This window comes from Myxocyprinus asiaticus, chromosome 14, assembly GCF_019703515.2.
Source record: "Myxocyprinus asiaticus isolate MX2 ecotype Aquarium Trade chromosome 14, UBuf_Myxa_2, whole genome shotgun sequence".
Taxonomy (NCBI): Eukaryota; Metazoa; Chordata; class Actinopteri; order Cypriniformes; family Catostomidae; genus Myxocyprinus; species Myxocyprinus asiaticus.
Window position 1 is genome coordinate 25186206 of NC_059357.1, and position 23447 is coordinate 25209652.

The 23447-nt window shown below is 40.4% G+C and overlaps 1 protein-coding gene across 3 annotated transcripts in view; it reads left to right on the top strand.

The window, feature by feature from the left end:
• LOC127451231 (voltage-dependent calcium channel gamma-3 subunit-like) overlaps window positions 1-16744 on the top strand; it is a 78471-nt gene extending 61727 nt beyond the window's left edge. For 2 of the 3 annotated variants that reach the window (XM_051715751.1, XM_051715752.1), the window contains 2 exons: window positions 12205-12345; window positions 13566-16744. In XM_051715751.1, the coding sequence (XP_051571711.1) occupies window positions 12205-12345; window positions 13566-14059 (635 nt within the window). In that variant the 3' untranslated portion in view covers window positions 14060-16744. The remainder of the gene's footprint in view (window positions 1-12204; window positions 12346-13565) is intronic. The other variant, XM_051715753.1, reaches the window with a different exon arrangement.
• Window positions 16745-23447: the final 6703 nt, after the last annotated feature.

Here is a 23447-nt window from a genome sequence, read left to right on the forward strand (position 1 = left end):
CTTAACTTGTATTTAACCCGAAAAATTCCTTTAACACTGTTTAATACATAGTGAATTTCTTGCATGTTATGCCTGTGATAGAGTGATCTTGTAAAAGAAAACACAGATGCTCAGACTTTAAATAAAAGCTCCTAGCTCCAAGCAAAATCATACAACTACACTCCTCGCTCTGCTTTAACTGTCCACCGCTCACATGTTCTATACACACACAACTCCTCAACCACAACCATTTTTACAAATCTTAACCATCACACATTCACCCAGAGTGATGATATGCACAGAGAGGGGTCATAGTGGTCAGATGTATTTTTTCTAATTTAGCCCTGCTGGGTTTCTTCAGTTTTTGCAATGACCTTCACACTTTTTTACCATCTTATAGATTAGGTGCAGCGTGTCTTGAAATTGCTTGGTGACTGAAGCTGAACAAAGTAGATGCACGCATTCAAGCATGTCATGGTTTATGCTTAGTGATAAATCATGCTTACCCACAAGCCTTTACACTGCCATGGCCATTTGGTTCTACTATTTAAGTGACATCTTCTTTAACCAGCTCCACTGTGTAAATTCTTACATATTCTTGAAATATGTGTGTGGTTTTGTTTATGTATGTGTGAATTATCTCATTTATAATGAGACACCCAGCAAATGCCTGTGATTATAGAACTCCCCTGCAGACATGCATTTGCAGTGCATACAGTCATACATTAAAGGAATGGTTCACCCAAATAATTGTAATTCTTTTATTATTTACTCACCTTCATTTCACTTCAAATCTGTATGTTTTTATTTGGAAAAAATCAGTAGGTATTTTTAAAGAAACTTTATGCAGCTCTTTCCATATGGCAAATTACTGTCCAAACAATTAACTAAATTCAATTAATGTATTTCATCAGATTGCATATAACTGTATTTCCAAGCCGCCGAATATTCTGCACTCTACAGTGGTAGTTTAACATTTCAAACGCTGTCAGTCATATATATCACCGTTTCAAATATTGGCCATTTGTTGCAGTGCCGTGCGTCTACTGTCTTCCTTGAACATATTTATGTAGAAAGGTTGGATTGTTTTACTTGAACGAACAGTGCGATATTTATGTGTAATATTTTACACTTATTAAATGCTAAAATGTTAAAATGCACAAACAGTATGTAATGTAATTTATAAAGATTCTTTGTACATATATAAAACTTGTCATTGGCAAATTTCCTATGAAATTTCTACTTTTTTTTCATGTAAAAATAAACAGCATTCGGGTTTGGAACAACATGATGGTGAGTAAATAAGAATTTTCATTTTTGGCTGAACAACCTCTTAAATAAAGAGTCCTGCATCAGCCCTCCACACTGGATCTGTAAGGAGATGTGAGATCTTACCAGGGTCTAAAAACTAAATGTTTTTCATTTCAGTTCGTTCTGAGCAGAAACTGTATTTTTTTGTTCTGGTTCTAGTGTTCCACTGCCACTCTACCAATTGGTAACCGGTTAGAACGAAATTAAAGAAAGGGTAATAATGTTCTTTTTTTTTTTTTTTTTTTTTTTAAATAACAGTACTCTGTGGTAAGGGTGGGTGATGTACCAGTTGCAGTGTTTCCAGATCTCTCAACAACAAAAAAGGGACCTGGTCTGGAAAAACATGCTCAAAATAAGGGGCTTGCCTCAACCAAAATAAGTAATAATAAGCAATCCTTTTTTCTTTTTCTTTTTTCATGCATTTGGGGGAATTATCAGCATAGAAATCATAACAAGCTAAGTATTCAGTACCCTACATAAAACAACATATTTTCAATAAATGTATTCTTAATATTAAATATATCCCCAAAAATATTTAAAATATTTCAGAAATACATCTGGCCTTGTAAAATCAATTAATAGCCAAAATCTCTCTCTCTCCTGCATGCATGCACACACTGCTTGAGCATGTTTGAACTAAAAGTCATCTTATGTGGGCCGAATGATTTTATTTTAAACAGGTAATAATTATTTAATAATTATTACATTTATTATTTTAATTAATTGTTTTAACTACAGTTCCCTGTCTGTCACTCACTCGACGTTGTGTCGATGTAGTGACACTAGGGGTCACTCTTGGGAGCCCCAAACACCTCTGCTTTTTTGAAAAAAGGCCAATGGGAATTGGCGAGTGGAATTTGCATGCCACTCCCCCGGACATACGGGTATAAAAGGAGCTGGTATGCAACCACTCTTCAGATTTTCTCTTCGGAGCCGAGCGGTTGTATTCAGTGCACTGAATTCAATTCCCTCCAAAGACGCACCTCAAAACTGCTGGATTTATGGCACATTTCAGCGGCTTCTCCCCCTCTGCACCTGTGGAGTGCAGAGAACGCCCCTGGGCACTTCGGCAGAGCGAAAATAAGAGAGTATATTCTAAAAGAGTATATTTTCATTCATAAAAGAGTGGCACACACGGAACATCTTTTTAAAGATGCCTTTCTCTTTGTGTGTTATTCCTGGTTTAGGTCGATATCTCTCCGCTTCTGATGGCCATGATCGCTGTCTTACATGTCTGGGCGCTGCCCATGCGGAGACATCGTACGTGAATGAGTCATGTCCTCATTGCGAGAACATGACCATGGCAATGTTGCGGTCACGGCTTGCTTTCATAAGAAAGCAAGCCACCCCAGTGGCGCCCCGCACCGGTCCTTCTACCTACGGGTTTGAGGCCGCGTCAGTTAGCACTGGGGGCGATTTGGGGACATCAATGGGACCACCTCTGCCGGGTATCCCCCCACGGACCTCCCATTCCCCAGCCCGCTCGCTTGCCCCTGTCGGGCTCTTGGATGAGACCGCTGGCTCGTCTCAGGGCGAGTTCGACCTCTCGTTCGGAGCTCGGGAAGACGATGAGCTATCGAGCGCAGCATCGGAGAGCGGGCTCATCCAGTCTGACGCAGAGGCTTCGACTGGGCTTCCTCCTTCGGGAATGGTCACCCAGTCTCAGGTTGACGCGGAAATGATGGACATGCTTTCCCAGGCGGCCGTGAGTGTTGGGCTAGAGTGGAACCCTCCACTCTCCCCTGAACCCTCGCAGCTCAACAATTGGTTCCTAGGCTCAGGGCGCCGCCCACAGCCACGCCCCGCCCCGGTCCCTTTCTTTCCGGAAGTGCATGAGGAGCTGACAAGATCGTAGGAGGCACCTTTTACTGCCCGGTCCCGGTCTTTCAGCTCTCCCACTCTCACTACCCTCAATGGTGGAGTGGCCATGGGGTATTCGGTGATCCCCCAGGTGTATAAGACGCTCGTGGTGCACTTGTGTCCATCCAGGACCTGTAGGTCACTGACGACTATGGCCTGTGGTGCCGCTGGACAAGCCGCCTCCGCCCTGCATGCCATGGCTCTCCTGCAAGTACACCAAGCCAAGGCACTAAAAGAACTGCACGAGGGTAGTTCTGAACCGGGATTGATGCAGGAACTGCGCTCAGCGACCGACCTTGCTCTCTGGGCGACGAAGGTCACGGCGCAGTCTCTTGGGCAGGCGATGTCCACCCTGGTGGTCCAGGAGCGCACCTTTGGCTCAACTTGGTCGAGATGGGAGAGGCGGACAAGGCACGGTTCCTTGATGCCCCCATTTCCCAGATTGGCCTGTTTGGCGACACCGTCGAGGACTTTGCCCAGCAGTTCTCAGCGGTGAAGAAGCAGACGGAGGCCTTACAACATATCCTGCCCCGGCGTGGCTTAAGACCCCGCACCCTGTCTGCTTGTCACCAAGGGCGTCCTCCTGCAACAACAACACTGGCTCCGCTGCAGCCCGCCCCCATGGCCCGGCTCCGGCGTGGAGCCCTCCGCAGGAAGCAGACGCCACCCATCTCGCGGCCGGCAACTAAGAACCCGAGGAAGGCTTCAAAGCACCCCCGAGACGGGCAACCCAGGGGCGAGGAGACCCGCTTCTCTGGAGCTGGTGGACAGACCACTCCATCCCCCAGTGGAGGGCCGGGAGTAGAATCTTTTGTCGCTGCATGCCCAGGAGGCTGTGGCACCCAAAAGCTTGACAAAAGAATGGTTTCCTCGTCTCCTGGGTCACATGTCCGGTATGCACGGCCGTCGTCACGACCACCGTCCACTGTCCCATTTTGGCAGGTATGTCGCTTCAGCGCCCAGCTGTGGCACAAACACACCCACACGGGATTGTTGCCGATGGACTGCGGGGACAAGATGCCTCCTCCCCCCTCCTTGGCCAATCTTATGGTGGGCGGCAGGAGCCAGATAAGTGCTTCGATGTCCCTGGACTCAGCACGGCCACGGGGCTCGAGTCCCCTCGACGTGGCACCTCAGGCTCCGCCCCGCCGCTAGGCCCCACCTGCCGGTACGTTCGACGTGATCGTCCCCTTGGTCCCCCTCGCCCAGAGTTTGGGCACGTGGCTCGTGCTTTCCAACCTGTCGCGATGGCTGACCCGGGCCGTCCGACTCGGCTACGTGATTCAGTTCGCCAGGCGCCTGCCCAGGTTCCAGGTTACGAAAGTAAACATGACGATCTGCTTCTCGGTCAGAACCCAGCAGCATCAAATCTGTATTAATGCATTATATCTAACAATAATTCAGTGAAGACTTGAAAACAACTGAGAAATGTACTTTTTATATTTTTTATATTCAATAAAGGATTATTTCAGGTTCAATAAAAGTTAAGCTCAATCGACAGCATTTGTGGCATAATACTGAAACCCGAAAAAATAATGTTTTTTTTTTTTTTTTTTGCTTGTCCCTCCTTTTCTTTTAAAAAAAAAAAAAAGCAAAACTCTGGTTGTGAGTTTCAAAAGTATAGCCACAAGACATAAACAATATGCATGTTAACCTGATTTTAGAGTGATAAAATAGATTACTAACCTTTTCTGTGTAAAGTTATATCGAATTTTACAACTTCATTGCCATGACGATGTAATGTCAACAAACCCTAATGCCCTAAAATGACTGTACAAATGATCAAATACACAAGTTTTAACAGAAGAATTAATGTATATAAAATTATAAACTTCACATTTCTGCCTTTAAACCCTCCAAAAATTGGCCCCATTCACTTTTATTGTAACTGCCTGACTGTAACCTCCATTGTTGCTTTTTTTTTTTTTTTTTAAAGAAAAGGAGGGACGAGTTGAAAGAATTTTTTTTTTTTTTTTTTTTTTTTTTTGTGGTAATCAACAGTATGCCACAACTGCTGTTGTTTGAACTTAATTTGCATTGATTCCGGAATATTCCTTTAAGGCAAAGAAATGTGTGGTGCAGAATCAAAACACATGCTTATGTTTAACTAAAAAGAGAGAAGCCTCATTTTTTGTCCAACAGGAAGTGTGAAAATGTACTGCAATCAACCATTTAGACTTTGGTTTAATGAAAAAAATTATCGGAACAAAATTAACCGGTTATTAACCGGTTACCAACATTTAAAAATTACGTTTTCACTTTTGAAATGGACTTTAGAAATTAAATAGATTTTCTGCAAAAAATGTTGTTCATATTGGTTTTCGTTCCTTGGAACGTTTTCAGTCCCTGGATCTTACTGCATGTAACAAACCACAGCAAGCAAGCGTTTCTGCCAGTAACTATTTAAAACAGCCATCTTAGAATGAAGCTCCAGAGAAAACGAGTCTAATATGTTCTGTGTCGGCATGCTGACTGTTTGTTTGTGCATTCAAGAAGCAACAAATACAAACATCCTACCAAGACATGCAAGACATAAAAGAGAGAGAGACAGAGAAACAGAAGCCCAGAGGCATGGTTTACAGCTCTGCATTGGAGCTTCATTCACCACTCTATAAGACTGTTTATATTGCCATTGGCTTGTCAGTTAAATACGGATTGCAGTGAAATACATTCATATGCACTGCAAATAAACATTTTGTGTGCAGATGTAGGAAGAGTGAAGCTGTGATTATGAAGGAAAATGCAGGAAAATCGAATTACCTGTGTACCTTCCCAGACAAGACACTGCTCTCTTTCTACCTCTCCTTTTCTCTCTATCACAAAAGAAAGTTATATGAGGGTGAAAAATGAGGACAGAATTTTAATCTTACCCTTAAAAAAGGTTAACAATACATTATTACTTCAAAGTCATATATCCATACAAAACAAATTAATCATAAATGAAAAAATAGCAATAGAAACTTACAATAAATAACATGAAATTAGCATTAAATAAAGAATAAATTAATACTATATTATTATTATTATTGCTGGAAATTATCAAACATGAGAAAATACAATAGTCCAGTTTGACACATTCACTCTATCTGTGTCTGTCTCTCTCCTAGCACACTTTGTTTGCCCTTGAGGTTTATGTCTCTCTTTATGAGCATTGTTCTATATTTTATATTATTCATTTGAAGCAGAGGGCCACATTCCTCTGCACTAACATGCACAGAATGCTAGATCAGACTGCCATTTCTCATTCTGCCCTGTGCATCGTTGTGTACAAAATGCCCACCACACACAGACTTCAGGGGATTGGCCATGCAAGGCTGCTAACCTCAACTCATTAACCAGAGAGATCCAACAAGCCAGTTTACAAATGCAAAGCCGAGCAAGGGAAAGAGTAAATTTTTCAGAATCCAGCCACCCCACAAAGGTCTTACCCAGGGCTGCAATTCCATCACTGATTTCCATCACTTTCGGTTCCATTAATAGTTCTTAAACGTGCACTTCTTTCATCGATGTGGATGGAACACTGTACTACAATACTCTGACAGTGTTCCCTGCTGCGCTAATCAGTAGCAAGCACTGCCCCGCAACTGAACTTACTGAAACACACAGCTCAACCAGTGAACGGATGACCTGGTTCTTTTGTATCAACAAAGCGCAACATACAGTGCTACCAGTGTAGTCTGATTCCCGAATGAATGACTCTTATGACACGGTTCTTTTAAATGCACAACGCTGCCAGTGCAAACCCATTCCCAAACAAATTAATCTAATAAATTTGAATGTACAGCGCAGCCAATGTAGTCCGATTCCTGAATAAATGACACTAATGAGTTGGTTCTTTTGAATCTACAGCTTGACCAGTGGTTTCTGAACGAATGACTAATAAGCCAGTCCTTCTCAATCTACAGTGTGCAACATAAAGCGTTACCAGTGCAGTCCAATTCCAAAATTAATTACTCTTATTACCTAGTGTTTTTTTTTTTTTTAAATCTACAGCACAAAGTACACAGCATGACCAGTATAATGAGGTTCCCGAACTAACTAACTCTTTTGAGTCTGTTCTTTTCAGTGACTCTGACTTCCGTCATTACGAGTTTTGTTGCAGTCACTATTTTTAGCAAATGTATAGAAAGATCACAATAGGATTCTTATGGGAGCTGACAGCTAAATTAATCACAGCTTTTAAGGGGTCTGAGATGAAAAACTTAAATAAGACTACACAAGGTCTACACTACTTGCAATGCCTATGGTCGTCCTACAGAGATGTTACCTGTCAGCCTGACAGTACACCTGGAACCCTCAAGGACAAGGATCTCATCCCTTTGTTTGCATGCTAATGCATTATAAAATCCTCCTCAATAAATATCTTTTCCAGCTGTAATTATGCACGGCTCGGCCACTGATCCATTTTTCAAGGATAGCAGAAAAATTGGATGATGTAGGAGTATTTTGTCTTCCCCTGGGCTCCAATATATTAATAAGGTGTGCCATGGGAGACTGCTGATCCATTGAGGGGAGTGAGAAATGAAAGGAGAGGATGAAGGAGAGAGAAAGAGAGTGACATTTGTTCTGGTATAGTAGAGGAACAATTAGGTGCAATTGCATCTTTGTATTTATAAAGAACTGACCCCATCTGACCACCAATGAATGTATTTACATCATAGACCAGTTATGCTTAATATGCAGACAATGTGTAAGATCATGTAAACACCTTAAATTTTGTTTTTTAATTGGGTAAAATTCATGAATGATTTAGAAAGAAAAACCTGATTGACACTCCTATTTTTGCCTGCTGCACAACTTCTATAGCATGTAAATACCTTTATTGCATTCTGTCAGCATTGTTAGTGTGCACATGTCTGACTACGTAACAGTTTTGGCATCAAAACCAAAGAAAACATTTCAAAATGTTATGTTGGTTTACTGATTTATATGTAAACAGATTTTAAGTTGATTTTTGATTGTTTGTTGCATGTGGTGTACAAACACACGTAATTATTATATGCATAGAATTGTTTTAAAGGGATAGTTCACCCTAAAAGGAACATTCTGTCATTATTTTTACAGTTGTCAGAAGTTTACATACACTTAGGTTGAAGTCATTAAAACAAATTTTTTAACCACTCCACAGATTTAATATTAGTAAACTATAGTTTTGGCAAGTCCTTTAGGACATCTACTTTGTGCGTGACACAAGTAATTTTTCTAACAATTGTTTACAGATAGATTGTTTCACTTTTAATTGACTATATCACAATTCCAGTGGGTCTGAAGTTTACATATACTAAGTTAACTGTGCCTTTAAGCAGCTTGGAAAATTCCAGAAAATTATATCAAGTCTTTAGACAATAAGCCACTTAGCTTTTGATAGGAGGTGTACTGAATTGGAGGTGTACCTGTGGATGTATTTTAAGACCTACCTTCAAACTCAGTGCCTTTTTGCTTGACATCATGGGAAAATCAAAAGAAATCAGCCAAGACCTCAGAAAAAAATGTGTGGACCGCCACAAGCCTGGTTCATCCTGGGGAGCAATTTCCAAATGCCTGAAGGTACCACATTCATCTGTACAAGCAATTGTATGCAAGTATAAACACCATGGGACCATGCAGCCATCATACCGCTCAGGAAGGAGACGCATTCTGTCTCCTAAAGATTAAAGTAGTTTGGTGCGAAAAGTGCAGATCATTCCCAGAACAATAGCAAAGGACCTTGTGAAGATGCTGGAGGAAACAGGTAGACAAGTATCTATATCCACAGTAAAATGAGTCCTATATCGACATAACCTGAAAGGCTGCTCAGCAAGGAAGAAGCCACTGCTCCAAAACTGCCATAAAAAAGCCAGACTACAGTTTGCAAGTGCACATGGGGACAAAGATCTTACTTTTTGGATCAATGTCCTCTGGTCTAATGAAACAAAAATTGAACTGTTTGGCCATAATGACCATTGTTATGTTTGGAGGAAAAAGGGTGAGGCTTGCAAGCCGAAGAACACCATCCCAACCGTGAAGCATGGGGGTGGCAGCATCATATTGTGGGGGTGCTTTGCTGCAGGAGGGACTGGTGCACTTCACAAAATAGATGGAATCATGAGGAAGGAAAATTATGTGGATATATTGAAGCAACATCTCAAGACATCAGCCAGAAGTTAAAGCTCGGTTGCAAATGGGTCTTCTAAATGGACAATGACCCCAAGCATACCTCCAAAGTTGTGGCAAAATGGCTTAAGGACAACAAAGTCAAGGTATTGGAGTGGTCATCACAAAGCCCTGTCCTCAATCCGATAGAAAATTTGTGGGCAGAACTGAAACAGCATGTGCGAGCAAGGTGGCATTCAAACCTGACTCAGTTACACCAGTTCTGTCTGGAGGAATGGACCAAAATTCCATCAACTTGTGGAAAGCTACCCAAAACATTTGACCCAAGTTAAAATAAAGTAGTGATCCTAACTGACCTAAGACAGGGAATGTTTTCTACGATTAAATGTCAGGAATTGTGAAAAACTGAGTTTAAATGTATTTGGCTAAGGTGTATGTAAACTTCTGACTTCAACTGTACATGTTGTTCCAAACCTGTATAACATTCTTTCTTCTGTGGAACATACAAAGGAAATGTAAGGCAGAATGTTAACCTCAGTCACCATTCACTTTCTTTGTTAGGAAAAAAGATGCAATGAAATATAAACATTAGTTTATTTCTTAGAGGAGAACCGCTCAAAAGGGCAAATGCTTCAGCACTGCAGTATGCATAGCAATAGCATACTGATAAGGGCAGTCAACTGGGCTATTGACATTGATCCTGACACTCTCATATGCCCGCCCCTCCTTTAGCTTTTATACTATTTCAGAAGAGGCTGATCAGACTTGATCTGGGACAAAGTTAAAGAGTGAATGGAGTAAGGGGATTAGCCAGCCTGAGAAGCCCAATGTGAACCGTGTTTTCTGCTCCAGAATTATTCGCAAATAATTGAAAGGAAGTCTGAGGCATTTTGGACAGATGCTGTCTGTTGTAGTGCTCAAATCTGTTAAGACTTAACTAACACAGTGCCTCAAGGAGAAAAAATTTTCACAGAGCAACATCAGATGGCTCACTCGGGATGGAGCCTTCAGTTATTCCAAATACCTTTGTATTGTTATTTAATTTCCTTGATGTCTATGATACAGCAGATAAGACAGGAATCAGATTTATACCACAAATTAAACAAATAAATAATAACCACCCTATGCGTACCATAAAAAAAGTCATTAGGTGGTATCCTGTAACGCGGGGTAAAGGGGAAAGGAGGAGGCGAGAATCGGCTTGACAATAAATAATCATTTAATGATAAATTAAACCATAAAGACAAAAGACATTCACACACATATACAGGGCAGCTGCCTGTTGCTCTCTCTCTCTCGAACTGCTGCCTCCGGCCACCTTTATCCCTCTCATTGGCTTGATTAGCCTGATTAGGGGCCGGGCGTGCATCATCACGGCCCGGCCCCGCCCTCCTCCTTGCCACATATCCCTTAAAAGCATAGTTTGCCCACAATGAAAATTTGGAAATAGAAAATACAAAAACAAACAAATAGAAAACATCTACTCACCATCATGCTACTGGCAAAATATATGGGTTTTTTGTGGAACACAAAAGGATTATACAACAGAATGTCCAGGCTACTCTTTTCTGTAAAACAGGCCTAAAAGAGGATGGCTGAAAATTGAAATATTAAATTTAATATATGGGGGCCTGGGTAGCACAGTGGTAAAATATGCTAGCTACCACCCCTGGAGTTCGCTAGTTCGAATCCCAGGGCATGCTGAGTGACTCCAGCCAGGTCTCCTAAGCAACCAAATTGGCCCGGTTGCTAGGGAGGGTAGAGTCACATGGGGTAACCTCCTCGTGGTCGCTATAATGTGGTTTGTTCTCGGTGGGGCACATGGTGAATTGAGCGTGGTTGCCGCAGTGGATGGCGTGAAGCCTCCACACGCGCTATGTCTCCGTGGCAATGCATTCAACAAGCCACGTGATAAGATGCACGGGTTGACTGTCTCAGACGCGGAGGCAACTGGGATTTGTCCTCCGCCACCCGGACTGAGGCGAATCACTATGCGACCACAAGGACTTACAGCGCATTGGGAATTGGGCATTCCAAATTGGGAGAAAAAGGGGAAAAATCCCCCCCCCCCCCCAATAAAATAATTTAATTTAATAATAAATGTTTCAAGTGACATGAGGGTGACAGAATTTTCCATTTTGGGTAAACTATCCCTTTAAAGGGGTCTTGACATGCCTTTTTTTTATTATTTTAAAATGTTCCTCAAGGTTCACTTATAATATTAGTAAAGTTATTTGCACAAAAACAATCAAATATTTGTAGAACTGGATCATTTTCCACCCTCATTCTGACCCTCTATCAGAAACACTCGGTTATGGTGCTGTTGCTCCTTTAAGACTTGATAGTAAACGTCCACTGTTATGATTGGCTCTCTGCTCTTGACTGACCTGCTCTCTACTTCCCATCTCACTGCTCACCACTGCTGGGCGGGCTACGGAAGTGATTAAAGGTAAAGTAGGCGTTGATGTGTTGTTGTGGAGGTGGTCATATGCAAATGTCTACCAAAGTGACATCACAATGTGAAGGAAGTAGAGAATGAGTCATTTTGGCAGCTTGATTTCAACAAATGCTCCTTTTGCAGTGAGGATGAAGTTGAGTTCTAAAACTTATACTATGTTTTTTGTAGTACAATGACCTCTTTTAAGTCAAAAGATCTAGAAAAACAATCGATTCCTCATGTCATGACCCCTTTAAGTTCAACAAGGAATTATATAAAAACAGATTATATCACTGTGATTACTTAGTTAAGCAAAATAATAGAAGTATAAGAAGCCATGCTATATTGTGAATATTGTCACAGCTAAAGTTGTTAGGCATGACATGCAGTGAAACATTATATTCACAATATAGCACAGCATCGAGTGCCTTATTTCTTTTATAAAACAGTTACATAATACAAAAATTCCTCTTTACTATTTACAGTGAAGCTAATGTGTGGGTATTTGCTTGTGTCTCCTTTAGGAGCAGTGAGAGCATCCAGTATCTTCCCCATCATGAGTGTTGGACTTCTATTCATGGGAGGTCTGTGCGTGGCAGCCAGTGAGTTTTACAGGAGCAGACACAATGTCATCCTAAGTGCGGGAATCTTCTTTGTTTCTGCTGGTAATACAAATTTAACCCACTGCATCAACCCTACAAGGCCATAATGTTTTTACTTTTATTTGTGCTTTTTTTATTAAATTAATCACATGAGATGGCGGATAATTAATCAAATTAATCACAGTTAATCACATATATCAGTATTCACTTCTGGAGCATCTCACTGTGGTTACATCGCGTTTCACTGGTTTTCAGTGTCTTTTGCATAACACCGCTTTTTTACGATGCTGTTACGTTAAAACCAGTTTAAAACTTTGAAAAACATTTTGAATACTCTTGGTATGTGTGGCTTTTGAATGTATAGCTGGAGTTGTGCTGACTGCCCCATGCTGACTGTGAATCGCAAAAACAGGAAAGTTTGAATTGCTCCATTGGTAGGAAAATTCCTAATTATGCAATTTACATAAGATCTGGTGGCACAATTAATTGTGTTACATTTTTATTTAGTTCTTTTTTATAGAATTAATCACATTGAATTAATTTTTATCTTTACCATATTTTGAGTCTTTCTGAACCCAGTCAAGTGTCCAATCCAGGGCTTTCCTAGCGGAAAGAGGGTGTCTATGGCCAGACAGTGGTTTAGAATACAGCATATTGTGAATAGGTTACTTCACACACAGATTAGGACATCATCCTCCCCACAGACTGCAGATCCATGTGGAATTCCCAGATTAACTCTGATTATTGACAAAGGAAATAGATGGGCCAGCAAGAGCAGTGTAAACAGCAGGCCAGTATATTGACCCACTAGTTTAGTTCTGGGCCAGAAAAGGGTGACAGAGGGGGATCCTCAAACAGAACTCCACGTTGGTCAAATATTTAGAGAAGACCCCATTAGGCGCTAATGAGCACACAAATCTCAGAGCTCCATGTGTTACAATTAAATTTTGATGAATCAATCCCCATGATTGTGGTGAGCGCACTGCCAATGACTGATCATTGCTTTGTGCACACAGTACACAACAGTGTGCTTTGAATTGTCTAGGATCTGAATATTCAATGCCAAACTGGTAAATATTTACCTTTTGATATAATGGAGATGAGAAAAAGCTAATTAAAATGTTTCAATTGTTCTTTTTTTCTTCGTTCTGCATGGCTGATAAGTGATGCATTCTTGTGTAATGAAACGAAATGATGAGCCACAGCTGGGTGCTGAGCTGTAACTCTTCTCACTCACTTATTTCTGCTCTTTCTCTCTCGCCCCTCTGCTTTTTTCTATGCAGGTCTGAGTAACATAATTGGAATTATTGTGTACATATCTGCCAATTCGGGTGATCCTGGCCAGAGCGACTCGAAGAAAAGCTACTCATACGGCTGGTCGTTCTATTTCGGAGCTCTGTCCTTCATAATGGCTGAGATGGTGGGTGTACTCGCTGTGCATATGTTCATCGAGAAGCACCGAAAACTTCGTGCAAAGTCCCGTACCGAGCTCATCAAGAAGTCAGCCTTCAGCCGCATTCCCAGCTACCGTTACAGATTTCGCAGACGCTCCAGTTGCCGCTCCAGTGAGCCAGCCTCTCGCGAAGCTTCACCCATGGGCAAGAGCGGCTACATGGGCCCTGCTGCGGCAGATATCTCCATGTACACCCTTTCTAGGGATCCTTCCAAGGCTGCAATGGGTGCCTTGCTCAACTCTGAGAGGGAGTTTTTACAGGCTCACAACTCCAACACGAAGGACTTCAAAGATGCGGCGAACAGGAGGACCACTCCAGTCTGAGAGAGGTGCAGATTTAGGGTCTTCATGGGGTAACTATGTATAAGCACAGAGGAAGTGCCATGACCAAGACGTTAAAACCACAGACTTGAGCTGGACCCCAGCAGGAAGAATTCACTCGAGGCCTGCAGGGCAATAACCCTCTTTCTATAACAGTATATATAAATATAGATGGTAATTGTTTGATCATTGGTGCTTCCTTTTAATCCTCATTTTTCAGTCACTGTTTCTGTCTTTTCACCTTCTAATCAAACACATCCCTCCCCCTAAGGGCTACTGGAGTAGAATGCTAGTCCTTTCCTCTATATCCTTTGTTATTAAAGTACTGCATTTGGAATTCCTGAAATGCGCAAGGTAGCCCAATGAAACTGTGAAGCCCTATGAGGGGGAGGATTGTAAAGCTTCTGACAGATGATCCGAAAGGCTGTCCCACTATTCGCCTCATGCACAGCTCAGTAGCCAATAGCTGGTGAGTGCCTCTTCACACTCACAAGATTGTAGACATTGTTGGTTTCTCTCCTGGGTTGGGCACTTAGCCCACACTTAGTGCCACTGTTTCCAGCTTAACAAGCCATGCTTGACCATGGGGTGATCAGCCCCACTGCCTCTGCCCACCACTGTTCTTTATGCCCATGCCCAGCAAGCTATTTCACTTGGGCTCTGCATGCCATCCACACAGTTCTTTCTTTTGTTTTGGTTTTTTTTTTTTTTTGGTTTTTTAAAGGGATCGGTCACCCGAAAACAACATAATTTAATGACCTTCATCGTTGTTCCAAACCTGTATGACTTTTTTTTCTTATGTGGAACTCAAAAGTAGATAGGTAAAATGTTAACCTTAGGCACCAATCACTTTCCTTGTATGGAAAAATTATTCAATAAAAGTGAATGGTGACTGATGTTAACATTCTGCCTAACATCTCCTTTTGTGTTCCATGCAGAAGTCATACAGGTTTGCAATGACATGAGGGTGAGTAAATGATGATAGAATTTTCATTTTTGGGTGGACTATCCCTTTAAGTTTAGTCACATTATTCCCATTGCAAAAAACATCTCAAATCCCCTGCATAAACTTTTATAACAGGGTTGAAATGCTTGTTATTAAATATGATCTTTTAGCCCACCAAAGTTTTTGGTATTACATTTTTTTCATTGATATTTAAAAAGATTTGACATTTCTTGGAATTTACAATGAAATATCAGTGACATAAGATTTATTTAAAGCCCTAATTTAAAACTATTATTCAGATGCTTATTAATATGGATATTCTTGTCATTATTACAATAGAGTTTTCAGTTATTAGCAACAGAATAGCAGGTGGCTGCCAAATGCAGATTTCTTAATTGTGTATAGTTAAACTATTTTTAGAAGTAGGGAGAAAATATTGAGTGTTCAAACAATCATTAAAAGCTGGGCATCAAGAGTTTATAAAAAGTCAGATTGAACACAATGAAAACAAAAGGAACTGCTCTGAGTACTTATGTTCTTTGTTAAAGAGTCAGAACAGTGGTAGGACCATTTGCATACTGAGAATAGCCAAAACTTTAATGAAAGGATGGGATTTTAAGGTTCCCAGTTCCAACACAATGACAACACAACAACAAATGAACATGCAAAACCTGAAGAGGAATCTTTGGTAGAAAATACGTAATGTTCATTCTAAATGAATGCTTCATCAGCACTTACACAGAAAGTAAATACACAATATCAATATATACAGTAATTTAGTTGCTTAGTCGGTATCAACAATATCATATTGATTAATATAAACTCCAAGGACTTTTGGTTTTTAAATAACATAAGCATACAAGGGCTTTAAAGAAGTTAAGCCAACAGAGAATACAACAGAAATGCCCTTAAAATAATTAAATTGCAAAACATTTGTATACCTGGCCATATTCATGTATGCACAGCACAAGTCATACAAACACATGTTATAAATATAATATACAGTATGTTCTCCTTTCCATCTGTCTCAGTTGCTAATCCCTATGTCAGTTATAGGTAGAAATGGAAGTAGATCTTAAAACCATGAAAATTCATGGACATCTATTAATAATGTAGTTTTTAAGAAATTCACTTCATTTCAAAACCCCCAAGAACTGACATGCATGTACATTAGCCTCCAAATTCATGCAAGCCAGTCTCTCATCTTGTTTTATTTCATTCAGCATACTGAAGTCATGCTATCGATCAGTCGCCTCACTGGGAATATTACTGTAAATGTTGCCTTTTGTTTGGATCCACTTTGTTGTGAAATTGTGCTGTTCTGGGTCTAAAACTAAATGTTTCATACCGGAGTGTGTATTCGGCACAGTTCTACCCTTCAAGTGTCTCTCAGAGCACCCAGTGCCTGTCTCTTCTGCCTGCTCCGAGCACCCGTTGTTGGGTCTCCCTCTTTTGCTCGCTTGCTCCTTCATCTCCATCACAGCCTTGCATCATCTACTCTTTACCAGGACTGTTATTGCTGAGCCAATCACATCCGTAGAGTCTTAGGCCCTGTCACTCACCACTTAGGCCTGCAACATTGTGTACGTGACCTCTCAATGAAAACAGCAGTTTCAGCTTGATACATGCTGTAGAAAAAAGCACACCTTCTAAATACAGTAGTTTACATCAATAAAGATATTAGTCAGAGAGATATTTAAAAAATTTAGAAAAATAAAGTCAGTTTTAAGAATGCCAAACAATGTACGTCTTGTCTGTACTTCTTCCTAAAATGTGTGCGAACTGACCCTCAAATTTAGAATGATGAATCACAACTGTTTTTGTTCAAAATCAAGATTTTAAAATATCCACCATTTGTTCAATGGAAGCATATTAAAGTCAACATGAAATAAACATGGAGCCTATTTACTTTCTCATATACATATCTGGTTTTATTGTGAATGATTCATTGGTGTGCATTATTCAAAAGAAAATACGTTTGTCTTCATAATCTTTCATCAAATTGTAAAAACCTCTGAAATTACTTTCCTTTTCGGCTGATATCACCAAGCCTCCTTATTTTTCAGCTCCTTCTCTCCAACGACCTATCATATAGAGATTACTTTATGAGCCCGTTTCCACCTGGTATTGAGATGCATTTCGGGTGATCCGATCACATGTGGTCAGCCCTAAATAGAGGTCTAAATGAGGTTTAAATGTTTTGTGATCAGATCACAAAAACCACATACGAATGTGGTCAAAAACGCATGTGACCAGATCGCATTTGAGGTGTAAACGGTAATCCATCCTGTATGCGTTCCGGACATTGTGAAGCTCCACCCATCACCTGTCAATCAACCGCTGCACTAAAATAAGAGTTTAAACTTTGCAGGTTATGAGCAGCTTTAAATGGAAATAACCATGCGATTGGGAAATTGTAGAAAGTGGATACATAAACAATCACAAGAGCTTCACGGATCTTTTTAGTGTGTCTGATATCAACACAGATGACAAGCACGAACACCTGAAGCTCCTTTAATACAGTTAATCCACTAAAATAATGGATAATTCTGCTTAAAATGTTGCATTTGCACTTTGACTAAATTTCAACCGCATCTGAGAGAAACAGTGCACCATTTTTTCGTGCTTTCATTGCCTTTTCTGACTTTGTTGCGCTTTATTACCATGCAGTAACACAATAACATAGTGACTGATGTATGTCGTCATGAAACAGAGACCCTCACCTCCAAATCCAAACACAAGTGGTCATTGGAGACGCATTTAAGTGACCAGGTGTAAACAGCAATGTGTCTCACCTGACCACATGTGATCGGATCACCCGAGACGCATCGTAATACCAGGTAGAAACAGGGTCTATTTGATCCAATCAAATCCTGATGAATGAAATTAAGTTCCTGGCAACCTTTTTTTTTTTTGTGTATGTATGTTTCAATTGGAAATACATCACATTGCGGAAGTAAAATGGGTTGCAAACAATATTTCATGTTGACTTTAAAGAATGAAGGTTTTCACACTCAATCTATCTATAAAATAATGCTGTCCTTTAAGAAACAGTCTGTGCCAGTATGTTCTTTTAAGCACACGCCTACCTTCATTTAGAGCAATGACAGGTATATGTGCCAACATTCACACTAAAAGCTCTATCTTCACAGAGCAGGAGATACATCCTCCACTCAATCAAACCTGGAAAAACATTTAAAACACTTTCTCAGGAAAAAAGAGCTATTCATCATCAGAGACTGGTAAAAAATCTTTAAGAGTTCCCTGGCAAACATTTATGTGACTCTATTTCGCTACACACAAGGCACAGGTAAGACATTAATCTAGCTCACGGTGTGTAAGGGCTTCTGACAAGAGGAATGAGTGAGAGCAATCCAGGCAGTTCATCAAGCCCCCCCCCCCCCCCAACCCCAGAAGGACAGGGAATTTAGTATGCCAGAGAGAGAGCAGCTTACCAGCAGCTTGAGCTATAAAATCAATAGGAGCCCTGTCTGTAGCATATGAGCGCCAGGCTGCAACCCTTCATCTTCAATAGGGCAGCGATGCTTGATTTTGACCAATTTGAGTGAGAGCTTGAGCTGTCAGACGTCTGAGGCTTGATGCTGGAACAAAGAGTGGAGCATATATGATCTTCACACAGGTGAGGCTGGATGGCTACACGTCTGTGATGATAATTATCCATGAAGCTAAATGAAAGCACAGCAGATGCAGTTTTGGGGAATAGGCCTAACTAAAAGTAGCAACACAAACAAATTTAATTACATCACAACATAGAGCTTAGATCTTTTAAAAATGTGCCTTTTTCCAACATGTTGCTGTAGTGGCTTGACAAAGCACTACATATCCTTGGTTTTTATCACATTATACTGTGCATACCTCATTACAGAGGAGCAAACTGATAGGCAATCCACCTTTTTCCTGAATGTGGAAGTGTTCCACGATTCATTATGGACGGCTGTTTTCACTCGCGTCGGCGTATTTCTTAGCAGATAATGAGTGATGTTTATCGTATTACATTTTTAAAACTTGTCAAAAAAAGCATGTGTGTTCCCTGTTTTTGTGTTGACTTTTATGTTGAAATTCTTGTTTAGTTCCTGTTTCTTGTTAGTTTGTAGTCCTTTTGTAGTTTCATTTTATGATTGGTTTTCCCCTGATTGTTTCCACAGGTGTTCCTCTTTCCCTTGTTTGCCCCCATGTATTTAAGCCCTTGTTTTCCCCTGGTTTCTTTGTAAGTCTTCACATGTGTTGTTGTGTTCTGTGCTTGGTTTCCCATGTTTTTGTTTCATTTTATTCTGAGTTACTTTGTTTATCTTTGGTTTCCATTAAAAGCTGCATTTAGATCATTCCACGTCTCCCCCGTAACAATGTGCCCACATAGACTAATACTTTACAGAGCCATGATGACAATGCCTCACTCGACAAAGGTGGATGACGTGAAACTATACACCAAAGTTACTTACATTGATATCATTAACTTTGAGATTTTATGACAGCCAACAACTGCACAAGTCGGAATTTACTCTTTACACAATAACACTTAAAATGGTTGTTGCTCTCCATCTGAAACGCCTGTATTTATATTTTCTTATGGAGACTGGAACTAGAAAGCAGTCCAGAGCGCAATAGAGCACAAAATGTCCGCCCACCTTCTCAACCGTCTGGGTTCCGGATGTATTTTTCCCATTGATTTTTTTGCATAAGCTTTTCATAAAATCCTCGATGAAAGAGTTGTAAGCAATGAATCAAACCAACCAGCTCCGAAGTGAATCACAATAGCCTACAACCTTTGTTTTGAGGCAAAAAAAGTATTTGAAAATAGGATAAAATGACAAAAGTACAAGACTGTGTGCTTACCGTCTTTCACGAGGGCATGAACTACAATCCCAAGAGTCGAGTTAAAAACGATGGGAATATATAAAACTATTGATTTTAGGTTGATGATTGTAAGTATAGAAACAATATATTGTAAGTTTATTGCAAAATATTTCGATATGTAGGCTACAAGTAAATAAGTAGTTTAAGGGTGAAGGGAGACAGACTCGATTTCATTATTCACAGTGTGTCATGGAAGTTGGCAGCCGCTCCAGGCTTGGTTTATAGCGGTTCTCTGACTGGTGAAGCGTTCTCTGCTGGATCATGTGTAATGCAGTTTTAACCATGAAATCAGCTTTCAAACATGATTTTTAAACAATGAAGTTGAAATAACGCAGACGAGTGGCTTCAACGGAAGCATATACCATCAATGAACAACCCAGGCGCTCATGGTAGGTCTGTTTTTTTTTTTTTTTTTAAGTTATCGTTGAAAAACAATTAATCTATGAAAAACATTTATGGGATTTTTACTTCCGGAACCAGACTGTTGTATTATATTAGAATCATCATGGCACTACCCAGTGGTTAGTCAGTAAAACTGTGGATAATCACAACATGCTCTTCAAAGGGCAAAAAAAGCTGCAGTGTCATGAACAGTGCACATAAAGAGTGTCTCAAGATGCATTTTGAACAGCTGATGCTTTGTTTGACTGCATCTAAAAATGTGACGCTCCTGCACAAGACATTGAAAAATCAGTCAAAGTCTAGCGCAAGTTTACATAGAAAAACAATCAAATAAAAGATTGAATGGACGCAAGAAAGTGTTTTGTGTGAATGGCCCCTAAACTGTCCTAGATGAAGCGATGTAAACACTGATTCATTTTTTTGAATCGGTTCGTTCAGACAGTCCATGTAAATGTACTATTTTTATATCTTTTGAAACAAAATATTTAGTGAAATGCTGCTGTTTGTCAGTATGTTCTGCTCAGTTAAATAATTCATAGTGTTACAAGTTTTATTTGTTTTTAGTGTAGACAAAGTCTTTCTAGCAAGTCAGTTCACTGGCGACCATCTCTGGAATGCTCCCGGGAAGCTATTTCCAGTCATGTCAGTGCAGCTCCTATCTATTTGAATGGGGAAAGACTGAAATCTCCAAAACGGTTGGTCAAGATTATGATCAAAGAACATATTTCAGATCAGCAGTAAAATCTGATGACACTGGTATCAAAAATTGTGCTTCTGTTACCTCAGATTACGCACAAAAAAAACCCCTCAAATTTCAAGGCTTGTATAGCTAATGCGCATGCTCGTTCTTGAGTTGATTAACAGGCCATGTCTGTATCTAAAGGTGATTGGCTCTTTTACCTGTAAGGCAGAATTTCCTTTATTACATCCATTGACCATGGATGTCTCTACTAAAAAGTCTCTGGTGTAAATTCCTGGACTAGTCTTTTTGATGAACCAAATTTTTATTAGTATCATGTAGTGTAGCTACCTACTTTATCAGAAGGGCAGCTTGAGTGAAGTTTATCTACGTTAAATCTTTAGTTGCTTGTTGCTTGGCAAGCTACAGTTTTAAAGTAGCTTTCCCAATACTGCTCAAATAGACATTCAGGTGTGCGACTGGCTGAATATGAATACTCTGATTTTTGCCAGTGGCATTATCCCAGGCGAGTCTTTCCAGAGACTGTGTTTTAGCTTTTGCTAAGAACACAGAGACTTGGTGGGAAAGGGTTGGGTGAGGATTTTGCCCTGCCACACAGCCTTGAGTTTGGACCATCTCTGGGGATAGTGTGAAGGCAACCATGCTGGCGGTATTGATTGTGTGCCTTTTGCAGATCAGGGGATCTGAGTCATAGACAGAGAACAAGACAGGTAGATTGTGCAAAGATTACCAACAAAAGCATTGCTATTCCTCATGGGCTCACACTTCCTTACTCCCACCTAGCAGTAACCAGATTACTATCAGAGAAAGGTCATGTTTATCAACTGGTGCTGCCCTTTTCCCTCCCTCTTCACCTGCTAACCCCTTTTGGGTCCTTTAACCTGACACCATCTATATTCCCATTCCCCTCACCCCCTCCCCTAAATAAAACACCTGAGCAAATTGTAGGCTATAGGTTAGAAAAAAACACCTTCATTTCGTGTTGTCTGAAATAGCAGTTGTTTTACTCCCTGAGCATCTCTGTTAAGCACTGGCAAGATGGATGGATGAAAATTAAAACAAGAGGATTTAGGAAAAAAATCTGGAGATAGTCAGCCATCCTCACCATAACAATGTTTTAATCTCTGCTCAACTCAGGGAGAAAGGCTAAAGGCTGGAGATCTGTTAGAACAGGATGCTTATAAGTTGTCTATAAGTGCAATATTGCAGGCAGTCCACAAGATAACTATTGCCCAGCAACAGCTATGTAATAACAGTTTTAATAAATTATATTATAACTAAATATAATTTATTAATATATATTACAAATTAACAAGGACACTGAAAGTGACAAAAATGCCCCAGTTATTTAAAATGTGAAGGTAAATTTAATTCCCCATGTTATTAATTCTTCGTTTTTTATCTGTTATCCTACAATTTGATATACACTCAGTGAGCACTTATTAGGAACAACTATATGCCTACATATTCATGTGATTATCTGATCAACCAATCTTGTGGCAGCAGCCCAATGCATAAAATCATGCAGATACGGGTCAGGAGCTTCAGTTAATGTTCACATCAACCATCAAAATGGGGAAAACATTTGATCTTGATTTTGACCACGGCATGATTGTTGGTGCCAGATAGGCTGGTTTGAGTATTTCTGTAACTGCTGATCTCCTGAGATTTTCACGCACAACAGTCTCTAGAGTTTACTCAGAATGGTGCCAAAAACAAAAAACATCAAGTGAGTGGCAGTTCTGCAGACGAAACGCCTTGTTGATGAGAGAGGTCAACAGAGAAAGGCCAGACTGGCTCGAGCTGACAGAAAGGCTACGGTAACTCAGATAACCACTCTGTACAATTGTAGTGAGCAGAATATCATCTCAGAATGCACAACACATCAAACATTGAGGCAGATGGGCTACAACAGCAGAAGACAATTTCAGCACTTTATTAAGACCACAGTGTTCCTAATAAAGTGATCAGTGAGTATATATAGAGAGAGAGGGTCAACAAATATGTTGTCTCCCACAGAAATTCAAATATGTCCCACTTAAGAAATCATAACATTATAACAACGGTCTTTATAATACAATTTAGAGCACCTTTTATCACAAACCAGAGACAACACAGGCCTCAGCCTGGCAAGATTCTAATCAGAGCTTCTGTGTCAACATTTTTAAATTACCCTCTTCTACCGATAAAACAATTCTTATTTCCCAAACCTGCCCAAATATATTAATATGTGGGGACTGAGCTACAGCCTGGGCTCAAATCCTCCCAGACTATTTCACACAAGCCCAGACAGGAGCAGGGGGATCAGATTTAGTGTGACCTTCTCAATCACATCCTCAGCTTCCTCCTGTAAGACAGGACAGTGCACACAGACACAGGGCAATGAACTCCCTCATTGTGACAGCAGTCAATCTATGAATAAAAGCTGCCTGCTCTGATTTTGTCCTAAGAGGAAATGGAATACGGCT